The 27,069-nt window shown below is 41.7% G+C and overlaps 1 protein-coding gene across 3 annotated transcripts in view; it reads right to left on the reverse strand.

Annotated features, from left to right (window-relative positions):
- The window catches only part of LOC137049205 (NACHT, LRR and PYD domains-containing protein 12-like), a 122,804-nt gene that overhangs the window by 54,763 nt on the left and 40,972 nt on the right, over window positions 1–27,069 (reverse strand). For all 3 annotated transcript variants that reach the window (XM_067427662.1, XM_067427663.1, XM_067427664.1), the window contains exons 5-6: window positions 24,798–26,619; window positions 24,463–24,636 (exon numbers count right to left, since the gene is read on the reverse strand). In XM_067427662.1, coding sequence (XP_067283763.1) covers window positions 24,463–24,636; window positions 24,798–26,619 — 1,996 coding nt within the window. The remainder of the gene's footprint in view (window positions 1–24,462; window positions 24,637–24,797; window positions 26,620–27,069) is intronic.

The following is a 27,069-nucleotide window of genomic DNA, read 5'->3' on the forward strand; positions in this document are numbered from 1 at the left end:
ATAAAATCGAGCCGTGCCCAACCGATCAAGCAACTCGTCAACCCGCGGCATTGAATACGCGTCGAATTTCGACACTGCATTCACCTTGCGGTAGTCCACACAGAACCTGACCGAGCCGACGGTCTTAGGGACCAAAACTATCGGGCTCGCCCAGGCACTGTTGGACTCCTCTATTACTCCCATATCGAGCATTGCCCCTAATTCCTCCTGAACTACCTTTTTCTTGTGTTCAGGCAAGCGATACGGCCGGCTGCGAACTACCACGCCCAGCTCGGTCTCGATATGGTGCTGAATTAAATTGGTACGTCCCAGTAGGGGCGAAAACACGTCGGCGAACTCCGCCTGTAGTTTCGATAAATCAGTGAGTTGGGACGGTGAGAGGTGATCTCCCCCAGGGGCCAGCGCGACCGATTGTGCTCGCCTCTGGCCCGAGATCATCCTCTCCCCCGATCACCGTCGCCAACAACACTGATTCCACCTCATTCCATTTCTTAAGGAGATTGAGGTGGTATATTTGACGTGCCCCGTTCCTATCGGATCGTATCACTTCATAATCGAGGTCTCCAACCTGTCGTGCCACCTCAAACGGCCCCTGCCACTTTGACATTAGTTTAGAGCTCGACGTAGGGAGTAATACGAGCACTTTCTCTCCCGTGTGAATTTGCGTAGCTTCGTACCCCTGTTATATGACCGGCTCTGGCGGTCCTGGGCTTGCAACAAATTCTCCCTAGATAGCTGCCCCAAGGTGTGGAGTTTTGTTCTTAAGTCCAGCACGTACTGAATTTCGTTCTTGGCCAAAGAAAGTCCCTCCTCCCAAGTTTCTCGTAGGACGTCCAGCACCCCCCGGGGCTGCCGTCCGTAGAGAAGCTCGAAGGGGGAAAACCCCGTGGAGGCTTGCGGAACCTCCCGCACGGCAAATAAGAGGGGTTCTAACCACCGATCCCAATTTTTGGCGTCTTCCTGTACGAACTTACGGATCATGGATTTAAGAGTGCGATTAAACCGTTCGACCAAGCCGTCCGTTTGTGGGTGATAGACGCTTGTTCGAATGGATTTAATGCCCAATAATCCGTAGAGTTCGCTTAATGTGCGTGACATAAACGCCGTGCCTTGATCAGTGAGGATTTCTTTCGGAATCCCCACTCGGGAGATCAGTCGAAACAGTGCGTCCGCAACACTCTTCGCGGAGATGTTGCGGAGAGCCACTGCCTCCGGATATCGTGTTGCGTAGTCCACGATGACTAATGCAAAACGATGTCCGCGTATGGATCGCTCTAATGGCCCGATGAGGTCCATCGCAATTCTCTCGAAGGGGACCTGCATTAATGGAAGGGGGCGCAACGGCGCTTTTGGGGCGGCCAGTGGATTCACCAACTGACATTCCGGACAAGACGCGCACCACCTGCGCACATTGTCATGAATGCCTGGCCAAAAAAATCGGGTCATGAGGCGATTCAGCGTGGCCGCCTGTCCCAGGTGGCCCGCCATTGGATTAGAGTGAGCCGCCTGGAAAAGCATTTCCCAGTGGCTCTTTGGTACTAACAACTGGGTTGTATCTACCTTTGTCTGAGTGTCTTGGGTCACTCGATACAACCGATCCTTTATTATGGCAAAATACGGATACGAGACAGGCAAGGCAGGTTGGAGAGGCTGGCCGTCAATCGATCGGACCTGCTGGAAGGCATTTTTGAGGGTCTCATCTTGTGACTGCTCCAGAGGAAAGTCATCGCGGTCCGAGAGAATCAGTCTCTCGATCCCGCTCGGTTCCTCTGAAGCTGTCCCCAAGGGTCCCGCCTCAGTCTCTCCAAGCTGCACTCGCGCCGCCCCCCTCCTCGCCTTTTTCTCCCAAGCGGCATCCGCGCATAGCGACCCCAATAAAGCCGGAAAGGCGGGCCAATTCGTCCCCAGAATTAGCGGATGCCGGAGGTGGGGACTAACCGCCACCTCTACATTATGCTTTTTCCCCCAAAACTGTATCGTGACTGGGACAACCGGATATTCCACCACATCCCCGTGCACACACCGCACCTTAACCATGCGGCTTGTATCCAATGCCCCAGGCTGCATCAGGCTTTGATGGATCGAGGTTTGGTTACATCCTGAATCCACCAAAGCCTGATATGTACCCCCCTTGATACCCCCAGGAATTTGGTACTCTCCTGCTTGATCGGGGGTGGCCCGCTGGACGTTCGGGATCCGGATCATTGTTCCGATGTCCATCATCGGACATCGGTCCACAAAATGATCCGGATCACCGCACCACCAGCAGGCCAGCCCAGGCCTGCCCGCCGCCCCTGCGGCGGGGAGTGGGTTGGAGAATGAGCGCGGGGAGGGTGTGAAACCAGAGCCATTGTCACCACCCGCCCCCAGCGGCCCCGCCCCCCTGGCTTCTGTGGCTTCAGAGTTGGTAGAGAATTTTTTCAAGAAAAAACTCATAGTGCCTACTTCAACCCGATGGAATTCATTTCACGACGCCCTGTCCAGGATCACTGACATTCCAGTTGCTGAGTTAAATACTGTTTGCTCTCAGTTTGGAATAAAATGCTTCACTGATCGGGAGTATCTGTTCATAAAGGAATATTGCATTGTGTTGAAGCCACTCACTGTAGCGCTAGACATATTGCAAGGAGAAGATAACTGCTTTTTCGGAACCCTTCTTCCAACACTGGAGATTTTAATGTCCAGGACACTAGCACTGCGGGATAAACTTAGGATGACAGCATGTCTCCCTGATGTCATTGTTCAGGTAACATGATATTTATACAGGTTGCTACTTTTTTATATTTACCCATGACTTAAATACATTTTTATATTATATTATCTGTCATACTTTTGTAATCAAAGTGTCTGATATATATTTTTTCACTCATAGGCGATCAAGGTACGCTTTTCTTCTATGATGGACGATAAAGAAGCTCTCCTGGCTGCTGTCACTTTGCCCAAATTTAAATTACGCTGGATCAGAGAAGAAGAGAAAAAAGACACAGTTCGGGCAATGCTTACTACAGAGTGCCGTGGGTTGCCTCTTGAGGACCAGCAGCATAACGCTCAACACCACAACAAGCCTGCTGACTCAACAGATTACTTTTTTTAATTTGAGGAGGAGGAGTTTTCCTACTCTGCTGAAACAGAGGTCATGGAATATTTGAAATCTGCAGGGTCTGAGCTTAGTGTTCTTAGACAGTTTCCCAGGATTAAGGCCATTTCACTGAGGTACAACACAGCCACACCATTAAGCGCACCAGTAGAAAGGCTTTTCAGCCTGGGCAATCTTGTGCTCACCCTCAGACGGAACAGACTGTCAAGCAAATGTTTTGAGAGACTTACATTAATGAGATACAACCACTTTTTCAAAAATGAAGCAGGGAAGACAGCTGAGCAGTAGAAATGAGTTTGTTGAAAAACATGACAGCATACAGTATGAATGAAATGTGGTCCACATTGTTTTGAATATTTTCACCTTGATATTTTGCAGAATAATTTAAAAAATTTGGTACTCAGATATTTTTAGAGGAATACTGTTCGTTAACTAAAGGTTACAGTGAGTTAGAAATGAAATAGTTCATTTAGTTGAACACACATGACTACGTTATGAAATATGGTACTCATTACTTTGAAGGTAAGTTTTATGTTTACAGCTTGATACATTAATTAACTTCTCTTAAGCTGAGATTGTTTATTTTTATTGTTCAGATATGTTGCAGAATAAATCTATTTTTTGTTATTCAGATATTTTGCAGAGGAATTCTGTTTGAAATTTGTCACAAAAATGTTGACGTATAGTATGTTTTAATAAATCTAAAATGTTTTAAAAAGCTAAAGGCTAAACTGTTTCATGTATGACTGAGGAATTATTAAGAGTTTAATTGCTACTGTCTAACTGGTCAAGGTTTATAGGGATTTTAAGAAGTAATGAGTTAAATTACTTATTGAGTAATTAAATTACTTTTCAGATAGAGTAATTAGTAAAGTATTTTAAATACAAAATTGATGATGTAATTAGTAATTAGTAATTAATTACTTTTTTAAAGTAACTTACCCAACACTGATGACGTCACACACCCATTTTTATAGCATCAAATAACTAACTAAAACAAATTTTAAAAAAACGAACAATTGAATTGAATTCATCGTGATGATAACTGCCTACAACGACATAAACTAACTTTGGGGAAAAAATATTTTAAGTGTAATATAATTGTTTAGTTTGCTTTGCGTCCATTAGAAAACACGGAGGTGCGGTTATACTTGGACCTTTCACCTAGGGGCAATCGGTGCGGAGGCTTCAGTTTCTGAGAGTGGTACTGTAGGCTTGATTTAAACCGTACAACAAAAAGTGACATCATGCCGCACACGTTGCTGTTTCTGTGTGGCGTTAAAAGGGTCTAGCTCTGTGCCACCGCATAACTATTGATGAAAAAAATGAGAATATACATATATCAGAGTCCTAATCAGGAGGTAACAACCGATTCCGATCAAGTCTGAAATCACGTGATCGGATTGGGACATCCCTACTAGACACTTGAAATGATGTTACCCAGAAGTCTTTACAACTCAAAGTAGTATAGGAACAGAGTAAAACAAGGGGAAATATGCATGTAAGTGACTTGCTTTTTCTTTTTTTTATTCCCTTATGGAAAAAAATATGAGGTTTTAATTTTAAGGACCTGAAAATAACCTAAATATAAAACTGAATGTCTGATCCTGTTTTGATTCAAATTTGAGGATGATTTTCTTAAAAATGTAGTTTCTGTAAGCTTTTATGTCAAAGACTAGGTGTCCTTTCAAAAAAGGACAATTATATTAGACAGTCCCTCCAGTTTTTCGCGATTCCGCGAGCGCTGAATACATTGCAAAATCAGCAAAGTGTCGCATTTTTTTGCAATCCTGCATAATTTTAGCCTCGAAATCTAGACGCACCCTAGCGGCAGCAAATTTAATCTCCCCGCGAGTGTCGTCTAGCAACTCTCAATACCCTTCTGAGCTGTATTCGCCTAACACAAAAACTGGCGAACGGTGGTCTTTCGAATCAGCTTTGACCGCGACTCTGGAAGACTTGGAGTTAAGCTTTTCTCTGAGAAAAGAACAAAGAATGGCACTGAAGTCATTCTTAAAAAGGGAAGATGTGTTCGGAGTTTTGCTGACCGGATACGGCGAATGTTTAATCTATCAACAAGCTCTGTTTCACCTTCGTTGCTCTCGTTGGTGGAAGCGCTATCCTATCGCGTGCAGAGGGAGTTTGAAAGACAACCGTTTATCCCACCCCTCGGATTGAGCCCTGTCAATGGTGAGTTTCCAAACCAAACATCTTGATGTGGGTCTGGCTTGTCAGGCTAGCATAATTTGCCATTTCACTGCAAAATAATCACAATAAATTATTTTCAATAACAAAAAAATAAATTCATATCGAATTGAACTATGTCTAATTTATTTAAAGCTTTAATACATTGTTTTTATGGGGATTACAGATGTTGTGGTGCTTGGACGGTCTTTGTAAAAGGGAAAGTGAATCTTTCTTGCCTGCCGTCTTGCATAGGCCTAAGTGCCAAGGACCAGGCAAATTGATTACTCTAGATGGATGAATAGCAGATGGATCTAGCAGATAATATCTGCAAGATCACAATTAAAAGAAGAGTTAATAAAAGCGCTGTATACCACAAACTAAATTTGCTCCTGACACACGTTGTCAGACACGGTGTCAGACTGGTGGAGGATTCTGTGTGTTTGTTGCCTGTCAGCGCTCGTGAGTATACAGATCTGTTCTATACACAAATCCGGCGAAACACGGAAGTAAAGCATCGCCGCCATTACTGCTAAGGACTTAGAGCAAGCGTGTACACTAAAACACTTCTCAAAGGAGGTTAATAGCTTAATAATGACTGGATTCTCCCCCCATGTTATAAAATCCTACCTTTTTTTCCTTATAAATTATTTTTATTTTTGTTACAAATGCATATTTTTCCCCCTATTTGTATTCAGAGCTGCTCCCTCAGGCTATATCTTTTCTGTATCCTATTTCGAAGAAGTTGATTTTATGCAACGATATTTGTTTTTAAATCTTAATACTTTAAATAATAATACAAAACATGGATTGGCCAGATACTGCATCCTACCATCACAGATCAGCCGCTGCGTATTAATCACAGGTGTCGTGAGGTTTTCAGGCAGTGGACTCGTATGTCAGTAACAATAGAGAAAACTACAAAGTTAAATTTGTGTAATTGTGACTTAAAGTCCCTTTGTAACGGGCATGTATGTTTTAATTATTTTCTGTCTTTAAGTGGTTTTACGTTCTTTTGATCCTTTCTCATTTACAGCGCGTTGTGCATTACTTTACTGCCGCGCGCTGCTCTATGCATTTATAAGTCCTCATAACTGTTTGTTATTTTATGTTCTTAAAACGTGTTTGTGTAAAACAATTCCATGATCACAGAAATATAGCCCTAATATTAGCAACAGAGCTCATTATGACAGTGTTCAGTTTTATTGCTGTCTTAATTAAATTAAATTTGGCAGATGCATTTTTACATCCTGTTGTCAATAAATTACCTTTATCTGTAAGTTTTGTCTGACATCGTCTACCCAATGTTCCCTTTCACCAGACATTTTATTTAATGTGCAGGATCCGCTTTCATTGAAACCGGCAGGTGTCACACCGTCACACACTTCGCAGGCACGCAGTAATGGCGGCAGGCAAGATGGCAGCGCCCATAAAGGGCAGGCAAGATGGCAGCGCCCATAAAGTTCACGGCGGATTTGTGTATAGGCTTAATGCCCTTGAACAATAATAATCAAATACACCCATGATTATGCCTAAATGTCCGTCTTGGAGGTGTCTTGAGTGAATAGGTTTTGGACGTGTGACAGTAGGCTATTGGGTCCGTGTATTACAGTAGGCAGTAATATTTAAAGTTAAAGCAACCTATAGGTTATATATATAGCAGATTATAGGCTACCTATCAAATAACCACTGGAAAAAAAACAGTAGCCTGACTTAAACGTTTTTTTTAAATAATAGAACGACTTAAAGATACAGATACAAACAGTGCTTTTTTATGTTGTATTTATTTGTCCTCGTATTTTGTTTATTAGTTCTTATTTGATTACTGACTGTTTACTTGATTATTTAATTATTAAATAATAATTAAATATTATGGGGGGGTGTCAGCAAACAGAGGTTTGAGGCGCTCCTCCAGGCCCAGCATGAGGACCGCAAGCTTTTCCGGAGCTGGATAGACCAGGAGGTTCGGGCCAGCCCCAGACCCGCCAGCGACTTGACCGCTCTCAAAGATGGGACCCATGGACGACCTGGAGGTTCATCGACCCCTTCAAGGGGTCCACCAAGGCTCGGGACTGGCCCAAGGATGACTGGTCAATGTGGCTCCTGCCGCTGTTATCTGGGGAAGCGCAGGTAGCCACACACCAACTGCCAGTCAAGAACCTCCTGGTTTACGACAACCTTAAAGGGGTACTTCAGCGCTGGGAAGATGAATCTGTATTTAAACTGGGTCATCAATGTAGTAGAAATTTGGAATTATTTTTGAATTTGGTGCTTTGTAGACTGAGAAAAGACAGAAAATGTATTTTTGTCTCATGGGGATGAAAGACTACAATTCCCAGAATGCTTCGCTGCCCTGTTAGGCCATTCCCAAAGCCACCTACTGGATTACTGTGACTGAGTTGAAGACACTACAATTAAAACCTGAATGTGTCTGTTAAATATAATGAGTGAATCACTGCACGAGTATCACAGCACTGAGCACTAACTGCTGGAGTCAGATAAATGAGCTAATGAGCTCTCGTGATGAGAGCTGAGGTAATCGCGACTACACTCGTGGCATACATTCAACGCGAGTTCAGTCTGGCACTTTTCAGTTCATGCCTTTGCAAGCTTAACTTTCATAGAAATTAATTTGAGAAGTTAAAACACTTACATTGCTCACCATAGCTCTGTTTAAATGAGTGCCTGCAGCTGAGCTGAGCTCTGAGTGTGATCTCCATCCCCCATGCACAAGTTCAAAACATGCGGAAATGGCTCCCTCTGCTGGCTGTAGTCTTCAGCCTTATTCTAAACATTCCTCCTATGATGCAAATATCGGCAATTTCCATCATAGGAGGAATTTTTCCAGAAATAAAATGCATAAATCTCTTGTCTCAGGGGGATATGAGGGGGGGCACAATCATTTGAATATACTCCAGGATTTCTACTGATACAAAGCCATATGCTAATCGCTGAAGTAACCCTTTAACTTTTTTTTAGAAATTAATTTGAGAAGTTAAAAGACTTACATTGCTCACCATAGCTCCGTTTAAATGAGTGCCTGTAGCTGCGAGCTGAGCTCTGAGTGTGATCTCCATCCCCCATGCGCGGGTTCAAAACATGTGGAAATGGCTCCCTCTGCTGGCTGTAGTCTTTAGCCTTTGGCCAAACATTCCTCCTATGATGCAAATATCATCAATTTGCATCATAGGAGGAAATTTTCCAGGAATAAAATGCATAAATCTCTTGTCTTAGGGGGGTATGAGGGGGGAAAGCACAATCATTTGAATATACTCCAGGATTTCTACTGATACAAAGCCATATGCTAATCGCTGAAGTAACCCTTTAAGCGCGTCATCTTACAGCGGGTCGGCCGGACCCCTGAACAGCATCGCCAGCGGTTCCAGACACTGGCGCTTGAAGAGTCCGGCCGGCCTTTCGTATTTGCGCACCAGCTACGGGACTCGTGCCGCAAGTGGCTGATGGCCGACGAAAGCGATGTCGAGGAAGTCATCGATTGCGTGGTGCTGGAGCATTTCGTGCCAGCGCCTGACGTCTCTGAATCAGGCCATCGAGTTGGCGGAGGACCAGATGGTGGCGTGTCATGGGGTCGGCGATCCCCTGCCATTGGCTCCTCTCCCTCTCTCGTCTCTCTCTCCTCCTTCCCCCACCCTTTCTACCTCTAAGCCTGTTCCCCCTCCCAGGTCCCGAGCCACCCAGACCGGCGCCCGGGGGAGGGAACCCCCGACCCACTTCCTGCTGCATCATCCTCGTCTCTCTCTCCACGCCAATTCACGGATCCACTTTCAGCCACTAGGATGGCGGGGAGGCCTGGGCCGGCTTGTTGGCGCTGTGGTGACCCGGGACACTTTATTGATCAGTGTCCCATTATGGACGTGGGGATGCTGGTCCAGGTCCACGGCGCACCACAAGCGACCAATCTAAGCTAAAAGTAACCTAAAGCAAAGCTTTTTAAGTAGCACAAGCTAAAATTAGCCTTGTAAAAGAACAATTGTAAGTTGCTTTATAAAAGTGTTTTTTTTTCTTTTTCTGGTCGTTTTACAGGAAGCAGTACGCCGTTTTCACAACTTGATCATATCACTCTCATTTAATTGTTTTCCAGCTGCATGTAAGACATAGAGACAGTATGCAGGAGCTTCAGGTACAAACATCCAGTTCTTGCATCGCAGACAGAAGCTGTGAAGAGTTCAGCTCAGAGTCGATTAAGAAAGAGGGTAAGATTTATTAGATTAGGTTCTTTTTTTGTCAGTGTGACTATTTTACAGGTGCATTTCACGCAGTACATCACGCAATACTGATTGTCTTTATTGGTTGTTTTTACAGCTGCTAGAAGCAAGACAGAGTGTGTTAGCTGAGGATGATGTGGGCCTTTGGAAGTGCGCTACCATAGACCTGATGTCTGATGAGGAAGATGGCATCGTTGGCGGGGTGTCTGTATGGATTGTTCGACCTCCATCCTTTCGCAGCCAGGAGCTCGCCGAGCTCTGTGCCACGCTGCAGTCGAGATTAGAGGCGATTCCAAAGTACAGGGCAACGCACCACAGACGTCTGAAAAATGAACTGAAATCAGAAAGAATGGCGCTAGTTACCTACAGCTCTGAAGCGGAAAACAGGAACTTCATGGTGCTGTAGGATTTTGGGCTTCTCGTGAGCTTCCTATTGTTGTGTGGGCAGATCTCAAACGGTTTGCATTTGGTTGTGTGTTTGTGTTGGTTCTAATAAAGCTTTTTCTTTGAATAAACTGCACGTCCATGGCATATTATGTAACATTATTATAATTTAGTTTAAATGTATTAATTTATTACCCAGGTTGACCAATAGTAACAGATCTGCCAACCAATCACGAGTGATTTTTCTTGTTTCAATGTAGTAATTTCAACCAATACTGAGTGAGGAAATTCAAGCCATTCCGGCAAGGCGCCGCCCAGTTCTGCTATTCATATGCTAATTAGAGCCATTAGCGCCAGCGCTGGCTGCCTGCGCGAGCTTCACATACGTCATGGTTCGTTTCCGTCAATATGTGGCACAGACGAACGCGATGTTCACAGGCTGTAAACTGACGTTAATTGTCGAAAATCAGGGAGATTTCTGGCCGTTTACGGGGACAAAAATCTCACTTTTCATGCAGTGTAGTGGGCGGGGAGGTGGTCCAAAAGCCTCATTCTCTCACCCTCGCAGCTCACTGACATAAAACATCTACAGGCAGAGTTTGCTGACGTGTTCTCGCCCCTACCGGGTTGGATCGACCTCATCCAGCACCATGTTGAGACGAAGCCGGGCGAGGTCGTTCGTAGCCGGCCTTATCGTTTACCGGAGCATGGTTTTGCGGAGTCTGTGGAGGGAGAGTGCAGAGCCGAGCGGGGCGTAAGTGGGTCAAGTGCAGATGAATAACTCCTGTGTCTGATTGCAGTAATTGGCATGGCGAGACGGCATAAAGCCCACGGACGGGAGAGAGAGAGGAGAGAGAGTTGGACTGGGATCTCGTAGCCATTGCCTGAGTGAAAGAGACTGAGTGAGAACCGGAGAGAAACAAGAGAGAACTTGATCGATCCATATCGAGAGTTTTGAGTACACGCCCACATGTGTCTGTTTTGCTACTACTTGAGTTGAATAAAAAAAGGTTACGAGACCCAATCAAGCCGACCCCGTCTTCTTCCTTCCACACCCCTCACACTGCCGAACCGAATCACAGTCGTGTTTTGAAAATTCTCAAAAATAGGAGCACAGATTAAGAGGTTAAATTGTCCCAAAAAGCCTCAGGTCAATTCCTGAGGGTTAAGTTCCTAACTCATCTATGCATTTGTGAACTGATACAGTTCTACTCACTGACTCAATGATTTGGTCACAGCAGTTCTCAAGTTATAAACACAGACAGTGGCCCTCATTTATCAAAAGTGCGTACACCAAATTTCCAGCGTACACCTTCCGTACACCCAGTGGTTAAATTGGCTTTTGTAGGGAGGGGGAGCCCTTATTTACGTTGAATGGTCATCATTCAAAATCGCGCCATAAAATTACTTAATGTGTTTTTATACTAAAAGTGCTCTTTTTCCAGTATTAATGTGTAAGGTAGGTTGAGTAGTTCAAACAAGAGAAATACTTTACAATTCACTTTATTATTATTTTTTACCTTTAATAACAGGCAGGCAACGGATTTCACCCTCGGAAAATATATGAAATTGAACATGTTTAAAAATTGGATGGCAAATATGTAAACATCTTTTTAAACAAGAAAATGGAGTTAATTTAAGAGCTGTCTGGAACTTTTTTTGTGTGATCAAGATTTACAAAAATGATATAATGAGAATGTACAACATGAATCAATTTTCCAAACGGTGTTTTAGTTGTACCCTGAATCATTATGGTACACTTATAATAAGTGTTTATATTGGGACTATTTCAGAGCGGTCTGGTAGGAGCGGCTGCGAAGGGGCACAGTCCCTGCGTGACTCGCTATTGACGTAAACTGAGAGATGTAGCTCCAGCTGCATGGTTCTTCCGCAAGACACATGCAGTTCTGGTTATTAACTGCTACAGTGCAAAAAGTTACGGACTGCAGCTTTAAAGAAATCTAGTGCTTGATCGTGTCTGAATATGTATTCTAATTTGCTTCTTTTCATTGGAATTCTCTATTTCAACCTTAATTACGACACTACGTGTTATATGTAAGGGATAATGTACACCCAGCCAGTCGTTATCGCAGAATAAACCACGGCAGAGTGATCAGGTCTTGCATCACTCTGAAGGGGTTAATTCTGCGATAACAACCGGCTGGGTGTACATTATCCCGCTTATTACACGGCTACTAGTCTCAAATAAATTAGACAAAATATTTTCTTGAGATTAAATATTTGATTAGCTCTTACGCAAAGCTTAAAGGGGTACTTCAGCGCTGGGAAGATGAATCTGTATTTAAACTGGGTCATCAATGTAGTAGAAATGTGAAATTATTTTTGAATTTGGTGCTTTCTAGACTGAGAAAAGACAGAAAATGTATTTTTGTCCCATGGGGATGAAAGACTACAATTCCCAGAATGCTTCGCTGCCCTGTGCCATTCCCAACGCCACCAACTTGATTACAGTGACTGAGTTAGGGAAGACACTACAATTAAAAACTGAACTTGTCTGTTCAATATAATGAGTGAGTCACCGCGCGAGTATCACAGCACTGAGCACTAACTGCACGAGTGATGAGAGCTGAGGTAATAGCGACTACACTCGTGGCATACATTCACAACGCGATTTCAGTCTGGTGCGTTTCAGTTCATGCCTTTACAAGCTTAACTTTCATAGAAATTAATTTGAGAAGTTAAAAGACTTACATTGCACACCATAGCTCCGTTTAAATGAGTGCCTGTAGCTGTGGGCTGAGCTCTCTCTGCAAGCTGAGTGTAATATCCCATCCCCCATGTGCGGATTCAAAACATGCGGAAGTGGCTCCCTCTGCTGGCTGTAGTCTTTAGCCTTTGGGCAAACATTCCTTCTATGATGCAAAAACCGTCAATTTGCATCGTAGGAGGAATTTTTCCAGAAATAAAATGCATAAATCTCTTGTCTCAGGGAGATATGAGGGGGAAAAGCACAATAATTTGAATATACTCCAGGGTTTCTACTGATACAAAGCCATATGCTAATCGCTGAAGTAACCCTTTTAAAAAAACAGTTCCAAAATGCTTTAAGCCTTTATCTGTTGCTGCTAAATGTTGAAAATGAATGCTGAAAGGGTTAGTTCACCCAAAAATGAAACCAAGCCTATGATTTACTCACCCTCAAGTCATTACAGGTGTATATGACATTCTTCTTTCAGACAAATACAATTGGAGTTATATTTTAAAAGTCCAGGCTAACGTTAATCCAAGCAGTAGCTGTAATGTTAGCTGTTTTTGAAGTCCATAAAAAATGCAGCTGTCTGTCAAATAACATGTTACATGTTACGACCCCGATGGGTTAATAGAGCCTTCTGATTCGAATCGATGCGTTTGTGTAAGAAAAATATCTATATTTAAAACTTCATAAAGGGAACGCGCCTTGAAGTCTTCCATTGTATCCATGGCTGTTTAAGCACAGAAGTAGTACCGGTCAAGATAACTCGTAATACCCGTATGAGGTTATCTGGAAATAACATACCGCTGGAATGCGCGATTGACCAATCAGAATCAAGTATTTCACAGAGCCGTGTAATAAAGCTAAATAATACAAATATTATAAGAAAAATACTTTAAATGGACCATTTATTTAATTGAAAAGGAGTTAAGGTGTATGGTCACATTTGACCACCTATGAGTGTGATTAATTAATAAGGAATTCTTTAGGGCTAAATACAAGAAAAACATTAAAATTAACTCTACATAATAAATGAATACTGTAAATGTGTTTGACGTAATAATCAAAGAACACTATGCTGTACTGTTTACCAAAAAAATTGCTGCAAATACTTGTTATGTATAGTACAGCTGTTGTCTATCTATTCAAATGTATTGACAGCGCTGGTTTGTTTAAAACTTCATGACCATGTGCGCCGCCGCGAGCTGAAAGCTTGTCGCAACTCGCTTTTTTCAATGGCTCTGGCTTAATAAGTGCGCCAAAATGGTATTTATAGTGTGAATTTCATATTAAAGCTTTACACATTTTTAAAGCTTGGACTTTGTTTAATATCAAAAGCAGGTTTGGCATTTTTTTTCATGCAGTTTGACATGGGCAGAGAATGAGAGCGTAAGAGTGAGAGTGAGACAGAGATTGAAAGCCTGATTATAAAGACCAGTGGTCTAAAATAAGACTTCAGACTCAAGAGCGGAGTTTTCCGCAGAAGATGGTGGTTATACGTCAATGTCACCTAATGTAGCTAGTTTTACTGAGCTCGCTAAAATTAATTTACAGACAGCAGAGCTAACATTTCTTTCAGCTCAAACTTTTTTTTTTGCACCCCCACTTTTGAAAAATGCCTAAGAAATGCATAATCAGTTCAGGAATCCCTTGCACAAAAAGCATAAATATGGTCTATATGTTTTTATTTGAAAGCAAACACTTGGCAGTTTACAAGACATAATTATAATTATTTTCAGAATCAAAAATAGCTATAATAAGCTTCAAAGTTTTGTAACGTTATTAGAAATGTATTTGTATTAAATATCTTTATGAAAATAAAATTGAAGTTGGCCTTGGAGCAATCTAGAAATGCACTACATCTAAAGCCACAAGTCTGACCATATATATATTTCATATATATATATATATATATATATATATATATATATATATATATATATATATATATATATATATATATATATATATATTTCATATATATATATATATATATATATATATATATATTTCATATATATATATATATATATATATATATATATATATATATATATATATATATATATATATTTGTTATATTTCAGATCTGAAGATGATAAGTCTAAAACTCTGAATTTTAGGAAATGTTTTTATGTGTTGATTTTGAGATTTCTCTAAAATACAGGGCTCTCAAGTTTTGAACTGAGTTCAGAGTGAGATTTCGGCCGTGGGTTTGGCTGGGTACGGGGGTCTGATATGAAAAATGACAAATTCGTACAAATAAAATAAACATGTATTTAATTAGTGAGAGAGAGAGAGAGAGAGAGAGAGAGAGAGAGAGAGAGAGAGAGAGAGAGAGAGAGAGAGAGAGAGAGAGAGAGAGAGAGAATGGTTAGTGTTGTTTATTGGTGTTGGTAGCAGGTTTTTGAGGCCTTCAGCCCAGAGGTTGGTGGCACCTTAACATGAGCACGGTCGTGCTGAAGTGAGCTGTGGTTTACAACAGAGATTATTTTACTCTCAAATAATCTTAGACAAGCTGCCTATGATTATTGTTTGCTATATCAGTATGGTTGTATTTTTTCCTCTCTTTATGACAGCGGAAACAACTCCCACACCAATACAGCATCACTTTTTAGCCATACAGATAGGCTAAGTACAAGACATAATTATAAACTGTCTACTTTTATTTGTGTACACTCAAAATAACAACAAAGGCTGTGGATTCAGGGAACGGAGCGCCCAACTCCAAACAGTCTTTATTTCAAATATGTATTTTGTTTATTAAAAGCAAAGTTTTTAATTTCAAAAGCATTTCTGAATTCAGTTAAAATAACAAAATGTAAAAAAAATTTTTTTTGCCACCATGAAAAATTTAATTAATGCTTGAATAACACCTATGTCTCCTTTCCATTAAAAATAATGGCTAGTGCGGTGACGTGGCATAATTTTTGGAATTGCTTGAACATGTTAAACACATCTAATTATTTCTGTAATACATTTTAATTTTAATTTTGCAACTTATATAAAGTATTAGCCTACAATATACAATTTATGTTAAAACTAGTGTAGGAAATAGCAAATGTAAATTATATTATTCAATTTGAATTATTATTTTGCTCCAAATGTTGCACACATGGTATGGAAAATGTAAATGTAAATTTTGAAATGCATTGCCATTTTACATATTGCATTGAAAATTTTATATCGCTACACTTCAGCTTCCATAAATAGGGGTGAGCACGAATATATTTGATCTGTAATTAATGTTAGTAAAATTTCAATATTATTTTTATTTTTCGATATTGCTTCGCAGGCCTAAATGCAGTGAATCCATTATACATCCCTCTAAATCTCGCAGTTTTAACTAAATCCACTGGGTGGTGCTGTGGAGCGGGTTAATAACTCGACTGTATTTGATCACTAATGTCGTCTGCCTCGTGATGTTTGGAATTACTTAAATGAAAATGATCTTACAAAATGGAGTTACTTTTAATAAATTAATTAATGAAAGTGAGTTTTAAAAAAATCACATCCAAACACCAGTCGAATGAGGACAGCTGTCCATCACCGCATTCACGAGTGCAGGTGAGCACAGATGTTCACTGAGTGAGAGCGCAATAACATACAGCAAAATGCATTTCATGCAAATCATGATTGAGACAAGGCTTTCTTTAAGTTTTGTTGAGGGATTAAGAACAGAAAACAAAGTGCTGTCAGAAACTTAACTTGACACCGTTATCTTTGTGTCTCTGCGTCTGTCATCGGGGTTTGTAGTTGCCAACTAACGGTACTTCAGCGAGCATTTGATTCAATGAGCGAGGCCGTGGCGTGAATCACAGAATGTGAAGTTGGAATCAGAACGTAAACGTTATTGGGTGGAGGGAATATCTATATCTTACCCAGATACAGCAAATCTATTTTATGATTGGCTGTTCGGTCTCTATATATTTTATATTAGATTAACTGGTGCGTGGCAGGGCCGTCAGACCTCTGTGGGGAACTCGCTTGATTCCTCTAATAGCGCGCAACCTAGTGTGTGTTACCCTGGCGATTTCTCTGCGTGAGAAATACAAGGTGTGGCGTGTGAGCGTGTGAACGGGTTGAAATGCGTGTGTCTCACGCCCAATGCGTGAGACTTGAGAGCCCTGAAAATATCATCTGATGTTTATTGCCATGTCTTCTGATCTTTTATTCAGTGGATTGCCTCTTTTGTTTAGAGGTGCAATCTGCACCTCTTCAGGTCCCATTCAGTTTGTCTCCCCAGCACATATTCACACCTCTGCGGCCTGGTTATGGCTATAATTATTATTCCTTAGTCTGCATTGTAATTACTTCAGACCTTCAAATTACTTCATTGTAATTACTTCAAACTTAAATTTATTTTATCAAACTTCTCACTTCACCTTCTATGACACTCTATCAAATGCTTTTCTTGCAAATAAACATTTCAGTAGTTTTAGATTTCAAAATTTTTCATAAAAATAAGGTATTGGCAGTTGCATCTTAGGGCCAGCAAAACAAACATTTATAAGATTAAAATCATGTTTTATTCCAAACTTACTTCATATCACTTCATTAGTCGAGTGTTTTAGATAAGCTAAGTGATCTCATGTGAATTTGGGTAAAGAAAAACTGACAGAAAATATGCAATGCTAAACGCTATGTCAAATAGCATTGCATTATAAATATAATATATTATGAAAACACCCAACATGGCATAAAGAACACAAACAAACCATATATTGTCACGATTGTGTGTTTATTGTCTTCAAACGTGTCTATCTGCATGAAATAGCGATCTGATGATCTCTGGAAGCTGTTTTGTGTATGTCAGATACTTCCTGAATGTCACATGGTGTGTCTGTTCTTCATGAGCCATATTAGGACTGAATGTTCAGTAGTACAGTTTTCCAGCGCCCTCCGGCTGCCAGAATGAACTGAAAACACAGCACATCACAGTCTACTGCGCTCATGATGATACATCTGCAGATTTTGGATAAAGATTGAATAAATAATACTTCTCTGTATATAAATTTGACTCAAACATATGAGAATCTATCAATATTTCTCCACATCTGCACACATTTGAAGTAAAAGCCCTGAGGGGAGTTGTTTTGTCGCGAGTCTTCATGACGACCACAAAGGAGTTTTTTTATGAATGGGAGCAAATGAAGCGCATATTACAATCAAAAGGTAGCGACGCCGATTATCATATTCATTATCATAACTCCTGGCACATATTAACACAGCGTTCAGTATAAGACTTTGAGAATAAAACAGGTAAAAATTAGTTTTAGTCTTAGATCTTTTTAATGATGTATAGTTTGTCAAGGTAATTACTTACATCTGACAGTAATTTTGAGCTAATTTAAGCAGAGCTTCAGCACGTCCTCGTCCTCGCGAAGCTTTAGAGATTTTAACCTAGTTTGTTTTCCTATCACTTACCAGAGCGCAATGAAGAGGTGCCGTCGGCCCCCAAAAATCATCGGTGAAAATGAAATCAATAACGTTACACAAAGAAAATCAAAGCTTCAAGACTTGAACAGAGGACTTCAATGGTAGCTGCATGGGCGTGGATTAAGCGGGGGATAGTTGACCCGCTCCGAGCGGGATTCGAACCGGCGTTACCCTGCGCGGAGGCAGGCAAATTAACAGGTACGCTAAAGACAGCCTTCTCTAATCTCGGTTGATAGCACGCTTCTTGAGGTCACGGTCAAATATATTAAATAGAAACCAATGTGAATACATCAAGATTTAAATTCAGAGACAAAAAACAATCTATGCATGACATGTAGCGCTCTCATAGAATGTCCAAAAGTGGATTCGTAGAAGTAATACTGTCACGCTGGAGCAAAATCAATCATTAAAACAATCGTTATGAGTGATGAAACGTGATGACGACAATCAGATGCTTTATGTGTGTTTTTCAAGCAATCTTAATGTAGCCTATATTGACAATAAAGTATCATATGAATAATGCATCTTTTTTAATGTTTAATATTTTCTGCTTACTAAGCATTTATTTAATCAAAAATAGTTAAAACATTAATATTGTGAAATATTATTACAAATTAAAAAAGCTTTTTTCCTATGTGAATGTAGTAATTTATTCCTGTGATCAAAGCTGAATTTATCATTACTCCAGTCTTCAGTGTCACATGATCCTTCACTAATCATTCTCATATGATGATTTTATAATCAAGAAACATTTATGATTATTATCTGTGTTGAAAACAGTTGTGCTGCTTAAAAATGTTGTGGAAACCATGATACAGTTTATTTTTCAGGATTCTTTGATGAATGGAAAGTTTAATGGACAGCATTTATTTGAATTTATTAAATAAATTATTATCTTTTGTAATATTAAAAATATCACATTGCATAAAATCTATGGAGACTTAATGCAGAAGTGTTTGTAGTATATAAACCAATCATAAAATTCGCATAAAATATAGGAAAAAATATTATAGATATTAGAGGTTATTGTTCAGCAGTGAATTTGACATCTTACCAGATTAAAAGCAAGAGATGCGATAAATTATATCGGTCCCAAAAAAATTAAAATCCTACGCCAGCTCAGGAGGTGGTGTACGCACGTTTTGAGTTTGTGCAAAAATGCGCAGAAAACAATTCCTAACACCACAAAACGCCCTGACAAAGATATGCTATATTATGACCCACTGTAAACAACAACAACAACAACAACAACCACATAGTAATTATAATATAATTACATAGATCTTTTGAGTATTAGCCTATCTTAAAGAACAAAATAAATGCAAAGTACAATATAAAAGTAAAAATTATAAATTCCAGACAAACTCATTCATAACAAAGATGAAATATTGTTAAACAATTAAAAGCTTATTTTAATTTCTTCAGTAGTACAATGTAGGCTAGCAGTGTAAGACCACAGCTAAAGTCATCTGAATAAAGCCAACACACTGTTGTGTGTGTGTGTGTGTGTGTGTGTGTGTGTGTGTGTGTGTGTGTGTGTGTGTGTGTGTGTGTGTGTGTGTGCTATAATTGTAAAGGGGGCCAATGTCTTCACTTATCTAGTAAAATATTATGATAACTGACTAGTAAGGACATTTGACTGGTCCTCACTATAGTTAAAAAGGCTTATAAATCGGCCAAAACATGTTTTTATTTAAATCTATTGTTTTGCACGTTCTTGGGATGGGTAGGTTTAGGGATAGGGATTGGGTTAGGGAATATAAAATATCATTAACCTGATATAAATCAATGTAAGTCCATGCAATCTCCTCACTTATATAGTGAAACAAACATGTGTGTGTGTGTGTGTGTGTCCTGGTATTCCCTACTTTGTGGGGAAATGTCTCCACACAGATAATAATATAATATAATGTAAATGATTATGATAACACCTTTGAGGCTGTCAATATTATGCAAACATGAAATCTCAAACGCACAGTAGGCTAGTACTTGTTACTTTAGTTGCTGACTTTGGCCAGTTATCTTTCTACCGATGCGACGTCTTCCCTAAAAACCCCGGTGCTGCCCTCCAAGCCGTGTAGAGATACATCGGTGATGGTGGGCAGGGCATATATGGCGGCAGGTCGGGCTGGTGCATGTCTGCATACCAGGCCGACCTGTTAAAAGACTTGGATGAGGGCGAGGGACCCACACCCAAGGATGTGGCTGAGCTCCGCAGAGCGACAGATTTGTCTCTCCGGGTCACCAAGGAGACGGCCCGGGCTGTGGGTCGCTCCATGTCAGCTATGGTGGCTACGGAGAGGCATTTATGGCTGAATCTGTCGGGCATCAAGGAGAAGGATAAGGTTTTCCTCCTTGATGCTCCTCTTTCTCCTTCTGGCCTGTTCGGCGACGCTGTCAATAGGGATGTCGACAGGTATCTTGAGGCAAAGAGGCAATCTGCGGCGTTCCAGCAGTTTTTCCCTCGCCGCTCCAAGTCTAAAGGGGCTGGTCCTAAAACCGACCAGCCCCAGCCGTCATCGAGCTCCTCGTACCGGCAGGTACAAAAGGAGAGCGTCGCCTCTAGAGCCCCTCCCAAGGGAGCTTGGCAACAGAGGCGGCGTTCTCGCCCGAAGCCGGCTCAGCAGAAGGGCGACCTGAGGGCCGTCCTTCAGGCTAAGAAGGCTTCGGGAAAGAGGTCCTAGCCGTGGTAGGACCTCTGAGGGCTGTCCTCTCCGGGGAGAAGCGGCTGAGGCCGTTTTCTCTGCAGAGCCCTCTGGAAATCGATGTGGGAATCCCGCCGTCAATGACGCTTCGGGCCACATCAGTTTCCAGCGTACACGCGCTACCTCGTCCTCCCCGAGGGGTTTCGGGCAGGCAGCGATGGCGTTCGCACACCGAAAATCGTCCACGACCTCTCCCTGCCGGGAAGCCTCTTCAGGGGGTCGAGAACGGTATTCAAAGAACACCCGAGGTCAGCCTCGAGAGGCTGATTCCCTTGGTAGATTTTTTCCAGGCGTGGCTACACCTGTCGAATGTGTCGCCATGGGTCCTGCGCACTGTAGAAAAGGGGTACAGACTGCAGTTTGGCCACAGCCCACCAAGATTCAGTGGGGTGGTCTGGACTGCAGTGGTCCCAGAGCGGGCTCGAGTTATGGAACAGGAAGTACACTCCCTGCTGGTAAAGGAGGCCATTGAAAGTATTCCTCCACCAGAAAGGGAGTCGGGGTTCTACAGCTGGTACTTTATAGTTCCCAAAAAGGACGGGGATCTGCGTCCGATTTTAGATCTGAGGTATTTGAACCGGTCTCTGAGGAGGTTCAGGTTCAAGATGCTAACAATATCTATTATCGTGAATCAGATTCGGTCCGAGGACTGGTTTGTCATGATAGATCTGAAAGACGCATACTTCCACATTTCCATCAGTCCTTCTCACAGGAAGTTCCTGAGGTTCGCTTTCGGGGGCGAAGCATTCCAATATTGGGTTCTTCCATTCGGCCTAGCTCTCTCCCCTCGCAAGTTCACCAAGTGCATGGATGCAGTTCTGGCTCCGCAGAGTCTCTAGGGCATCCGCGTACTGAACTATATCGACGACTGGTTCATTTTGGCCTAGTCTCGAGAGATGGCAGTTCGGCATCGAGATGTCGTCCTTGGCCGTATTCAGAGCTTGGGGTTGAGACTCAACACGAAGAAGAGCGTGTTGACGCTCTCCCAGAGGACCACGTTCCTGGGAGTGGTATGGGAGTCGACGACGATGCGGGCACATATGTCTCCCGCGCGCATCGAGTCCATACGGGTGATGGTCTCCAGCATAAAGCTAGGCCGCAACATCACTAAAGCAGTTTCAAAGACTGCTGGGGCTCATGGCAGCGGCATCCAAGGTAATACCTTTTGGCCTGCTGTACATGAGGCCCCTGCAGTGGTGGCTGAAAGCCAAGGGGTTTTCCCCAAAGGGAGATCTATTCCGTATGATCAGGGTTACGCGCAGATGCCTTCGTTCCCTATAAATATGGAAGAAACCTTGGTTTCTGTCCCAAAGGCCAGTGTTGCCTTCACCTTTGGCCTTGAGGGCGCATTCCACAAGGGGCATGGCCTCTTCTCGGGCCCTTCACATGGGGGTCCCGCTTCAGGAGATCTGTTAGGCAGCCGGCTGGGCTACCCCACACACTTTCATTAGGTTTTATAGTCTGCATCTTCCTGCAACGCCAGGCACTAGGGTGCTCTCGTCCTAAGTGTGCCTGGGTTCCAGCTTCACACTAGGGCAGGCATGGGTCGTTGTGGCATAGTGGGTACTCGTTCCCCAAAAGAGTCGTTTCACGGCACTGTGGGAGTTCCCTCGAGAAGGGAACGTCTCGGGTTATGTCTTTAACTCTTGTTCCCTGAGAGGGAACGAGACACTGCGTCGCCATGCCACGCCTGGGAGTGATTTGCTTCATCGCGAAAAGCTAGTGCTATTGTGATGCAGCGTCCCTTTATACTTCCGGGTATGCCGTCACTTACTACGTCATGACGTAGCACCAATCAGGATCGGTCTTGGTTTCATTCATGCTTCAGATGCGTCACGCTGTGTCTCGTTCCCTCTCAGGGAACAAGGGTTATAGACATAACCCGAGACGTTTTGGTCCATATTTTGTTTTTGTTGGTGCCTTTAATCTCACTCTTTAAACTCCCAAATAAAACAATTTTGTTTTTTTCCACTTCCATGGTGATCAGCACGATGGGCGCATCTCAGTCATCTCACTAGTTCAGTAGTCAGGGCACTGATAAGGGAGTCAGCCCATTAACTTATGTCCTAATCAGTGCCCTGACTAGTGGACTAGTAAAATGATTGTGATGTGCCCGATCTCCACGGAGAAGTTTCACTTCTTTTGCCGTCTTCCGTGTGTTCATGGCGTAAAATGAGGGCGTGGGGGAGGCGGAGACTTAAATATATAGGGGCGTGTTATTCTAATGACGATCGTTTTCAGCCACGGCATTTATCAAGGGCAAGTATTGCGTACACCTGGATTGCAGAGGTGCACACAGCTTCATAAATCAAGCGGTGAGAGGAGTGTAAGCATAATCTTATACCAACATATACGCCCGTTTCTATGCAAGATTGATAAATGAGGGCCACTGAATCTGTCCTACTAAAATAAGGCAAGAACCTGGAGTAATATGATCCGCGGAGCAGGGTGTTTTGAGGATTTGACATTGTAATAGAAAATAAACTTTTGAATTTCTGTCAGGACCACACTGACAATTAACGTATAATTTGGATTGGCAATAGCTTCTGTTCTGGGAACTCCCTGTGCATCCTCCCTGAGCAAGAACTCCCTGTGCATCCTTCTGATAATACTGAAGGAGCTTATATATGTATGCTGTGATAGACATTGTATTCCTGTAGTTAAAGATGATCAGCTACTAACGTGACCTGCCAGAACTAACACTGTATGCTTGATATGTTTTAGATGTTTGATATGTCAATTCTATGTTTTAGAATTGTTATTGTAACGAAGTTCGTAGATTGGAAGGAAGGAGGCGGGAAGGAGGCGAACGTTTCACAAACTTTATTCAAAATAAATTAACAAAACGAAAGTAAAACCGTGGGCAGCCCTTCACGGACTGACTGCCCGCAAATACCCACAAAATAAAAAAATGACACACTGGTAACATACACAATAACAATCCGTCCTTCGGATGAGACGTTAAACCGAGGTCCTGACTCTCTGTGGTCATTAAAAATCCCATGGCACTTCTCGTAAAAGAGTAGTGTTGAAAACAGACAACCCCGGTCCTGGCAAAATTCCCTTGATTGGCCCTTACCAATCATGGCCTCCTAATAATCCCCATCCACTGAATTGGCTCTATCACACTCTCTCCTCTCCACCTTTCGCTGGTGTGTGGTGAGCGCACTGGCGCCGTTGTACTGTGGCTGCCGTCACATCATCCGAGTGGATGCTGCACACTGGTGGTGTTTGAGGAGAGACCCCTGACATGAGTGTGAAGCGCTTTGGGTGTACAGTAGTAGATTTGAAAGCGCTATATAAATGCCTCATTCATTCATTCATTCATTCATACATTATCACAGCAAGTCTAATCTCACTCTCACTCTGTTAGGATCCAACATTTGGGCAATACGTCACTAAACAGAACTAAATTTTGGATTGCATGGTGCTTTCTTTACTGTGTCAGTCAGAGTAAGTAATGTATTGAGATCTTTTCTTTGGCCTATTGTGCTTAATAACTCTCTTATCTCAAGCATGTACCACACTTAATTTTCTTGTTTATGCATGTTCTTTTTGTGAAACCCGAAACCGCCTTGTCTGCCTTGTGCGCTTGGAGAAAAAGCCACTGATACAGTCATACTACAATATAGACTGAGGAAAATATCTGCTAATCAGTTATGAAAAAGATATTCATTCACATGTTTGAACATAGTAAATGAGTGAATGCCAAACCTCAGTATGTTCAGTTGACAATGCAAACTCTTCAGTCCATCAAAGAGCAGTTTCACTCCTGAATCATTCAGGTGATTGCTACTCAGGTCTAACTCTCTCAGATGGGAGTTAGACGATTGTAGAGCTGAAGATACAGTTAAGCAGCATGTTTCATCAAGACCACAGCTGTCAAGTCTGCCAAAACAGAACATTTTCTTATTTTCAGTGTTTTGCAATAACACTTTATATTCTTTATAATCAGGACACCCAGATATTTCACACAGTATTTTGACATTCAGTTGTTTAGCAATGTAGAGTTAAACCTTTGTTAAACAGCAATCAGTGAAATTACTCACAGGGCTTTTCTGCAGCATCTCACAGCTGGAAGGAGTTTTGTGTAGTCGGCTTGTGATGATGTGAACCTCTTTGGGTTAAACTCATCCAGCACCTTCTCTGACATCAGCAGTACATAAGCCAGCACTGTGCACATTGAAGATGAGAGTTCTCTTCCTGGATTTGCATCTGAACTGAGGTATATCTGGATTTCCTCATATATTGAATGATCCTTTAGCTCAAGTAAGCAGTAGAATAGGTTGACTGAAGCTTCATCTGAGATGTCTTTTTTTTGTAATTGTTTAATGTGTCCAATTATATTTCTGATGCTCACACTGGTGTCTTTAGTCTTTGTGAACAGGCAATTGAGCAGATTTTGACTGGATTTCAGTGAAATTCCCATCAGAAACCGCAGGAATAGGTCCAGATGTCCTCTCTGACTCTGCATTGCTTTATCAGTGGCCCTCTTTATTAAGTCATGAAATGTGACATTTCTAAAGAAGAACCGAATATTTTGTATGACTGTAGTTTGTGAATCTTCAAAGAAAAACTGAAGCTCCTTCATGTTCTTGTTCAGGTAGCAGAGGAACACATGTACTGCAGCGAGGAACTCTTGAACACTCAGATGCACAAAGCAGAAAACCTTTTTTCCATGAATTCCATCTTCCTTCTTAAAGATCTCAGCAATCATTCCTGTAAGCTCAGTATCTTTACTTACATCGATACCACATGCTTTCAGATCTTTCTCATAGAACACACTGTTTTCCTTCTTCAGCTGTTCAAATGCTAGCTTGGCTAACTTCAATATAAGTGTTCTATTTGATTGCAAGTTCTTTGCACATTCTCTTTCTTCTTGTTCATTGTACTTCTGGTTCTTTATGTCCATCTGTGTCAACAGGAAGTGGATGTACATTTCAGTAAGCGTTGTGTTAATGTTCTCTGTATTGTTCTTGATATCCTTGAGAATATTCTGAAGTACTGTGGCCGTGATCCAGCAGAACACGGGAATATGGCACATGATGTAGAGACTACGAGATGTCTTAATGTGTGAGATGATTCTGGAGTACTGAGTCTCATCTGTGATTCTCTTTCTGAAATACTCTTCCTTCTGTTGGTCAGTGAATCCTCGCACCTCTGTGAACAAACCCACATACTGAGGAGGGATCTGATTGGCTGCTGCTGGTCGTGAGGTCACCCAGACAAAAGCTGATGGAAGCAACTTCCCTTTGACCAGACTTGTAAACAGCACATCTACAGATGATCTTTTCTCAGCAGTGTTTAATGTTCTGCTTTTAAAATTCAAAGGCAGACGACTCTCATCAAGTCCATCAAATATAAATGCTAGCTTGCATTTCTTATATAAATTTGATTTCTCCAGGTCCTCCAGTTCAGGATAAAATTCCAGCAGAAGCTCGTGGAGACTGAAATCTTCATTTGTCATTAAGTTAATCTCTCGGAATGGAAGCAAGAACACACAGTCTATATCCTGATTGGCTGTTTCCTCTGCCCAGTCCAGGATGAATTTGTGCACAGAGACAGTTTTTCCGATGCCAGCAACACCTTTGGTCAGCACAATCTTTTCCTCATTGTTTTCCTTTAATAATGTGAATATATCATTGCATTGGATTAGTTTGTCCTGTTTTTGTTTGTTCTTGAACGCATCATCAATCTTCAAAATCTCATGTTCCTGATTGACATCTTTCATATCTCCCTCTGTGATGAACAGTTCTGTGTAAACAGCCTTGAGTTGTGCTTCATTTTCTTCCTTGCACTCAAAAATACGCTCTGCTTTCTTCTTCATGTTGGTTTTGTGAGTTACCAAGAATTTTTTCAGAATTAAATAATCTGTTATAAAATATCAATGTAAGTGAATAAAACATGAGGAAAAATGTATTTTATTTTTTAAAAAGAAATCATCTGATGATCTGAAAATTCATTCAACATATTGTAATTAGATTACTATAGAAAGTATTACAGCCCCAAGGCCTCAGATATTCCATTTAATTCACTACATATTGATAAATATATTACTCTCATGGAAGGGAATACCCTTAAGCATTCAAATCCGAACACTCATTCAATCTAATTTATCATCTAATTTGTAAACTCTGTTCAGAGGACAGGGTTCAAGGAACAACTGGCAGTGAATGCTCTAGTTCTTGTTTGTGAAGTTTACTGGTCATTGCCAGTCAGTGGTCAGTGGTGTTGTCTGGTTAGTTCTGTTGATACAGCACATCACATCACAGTTAAACTCCTTTCTAATATCAACATATTCAGTGGGTGAAAATAAACAGA

Source organism: Pseudorasbora parva, chromosome 20, assembly GCF_024679245.1.
Source record: "Pseudorasbora parva isolate DD20220531a chromosome 20, ASM2467924v1, whole genome shotgun sequence".
Taxonomy (NCBI): domain Eukaryota; kingdom Metazoa; phylum Chordata; class Actinopteri; order Cypriniformes; family Gobionidae; genus Pseudorasbora; species Pseudorasbora parva.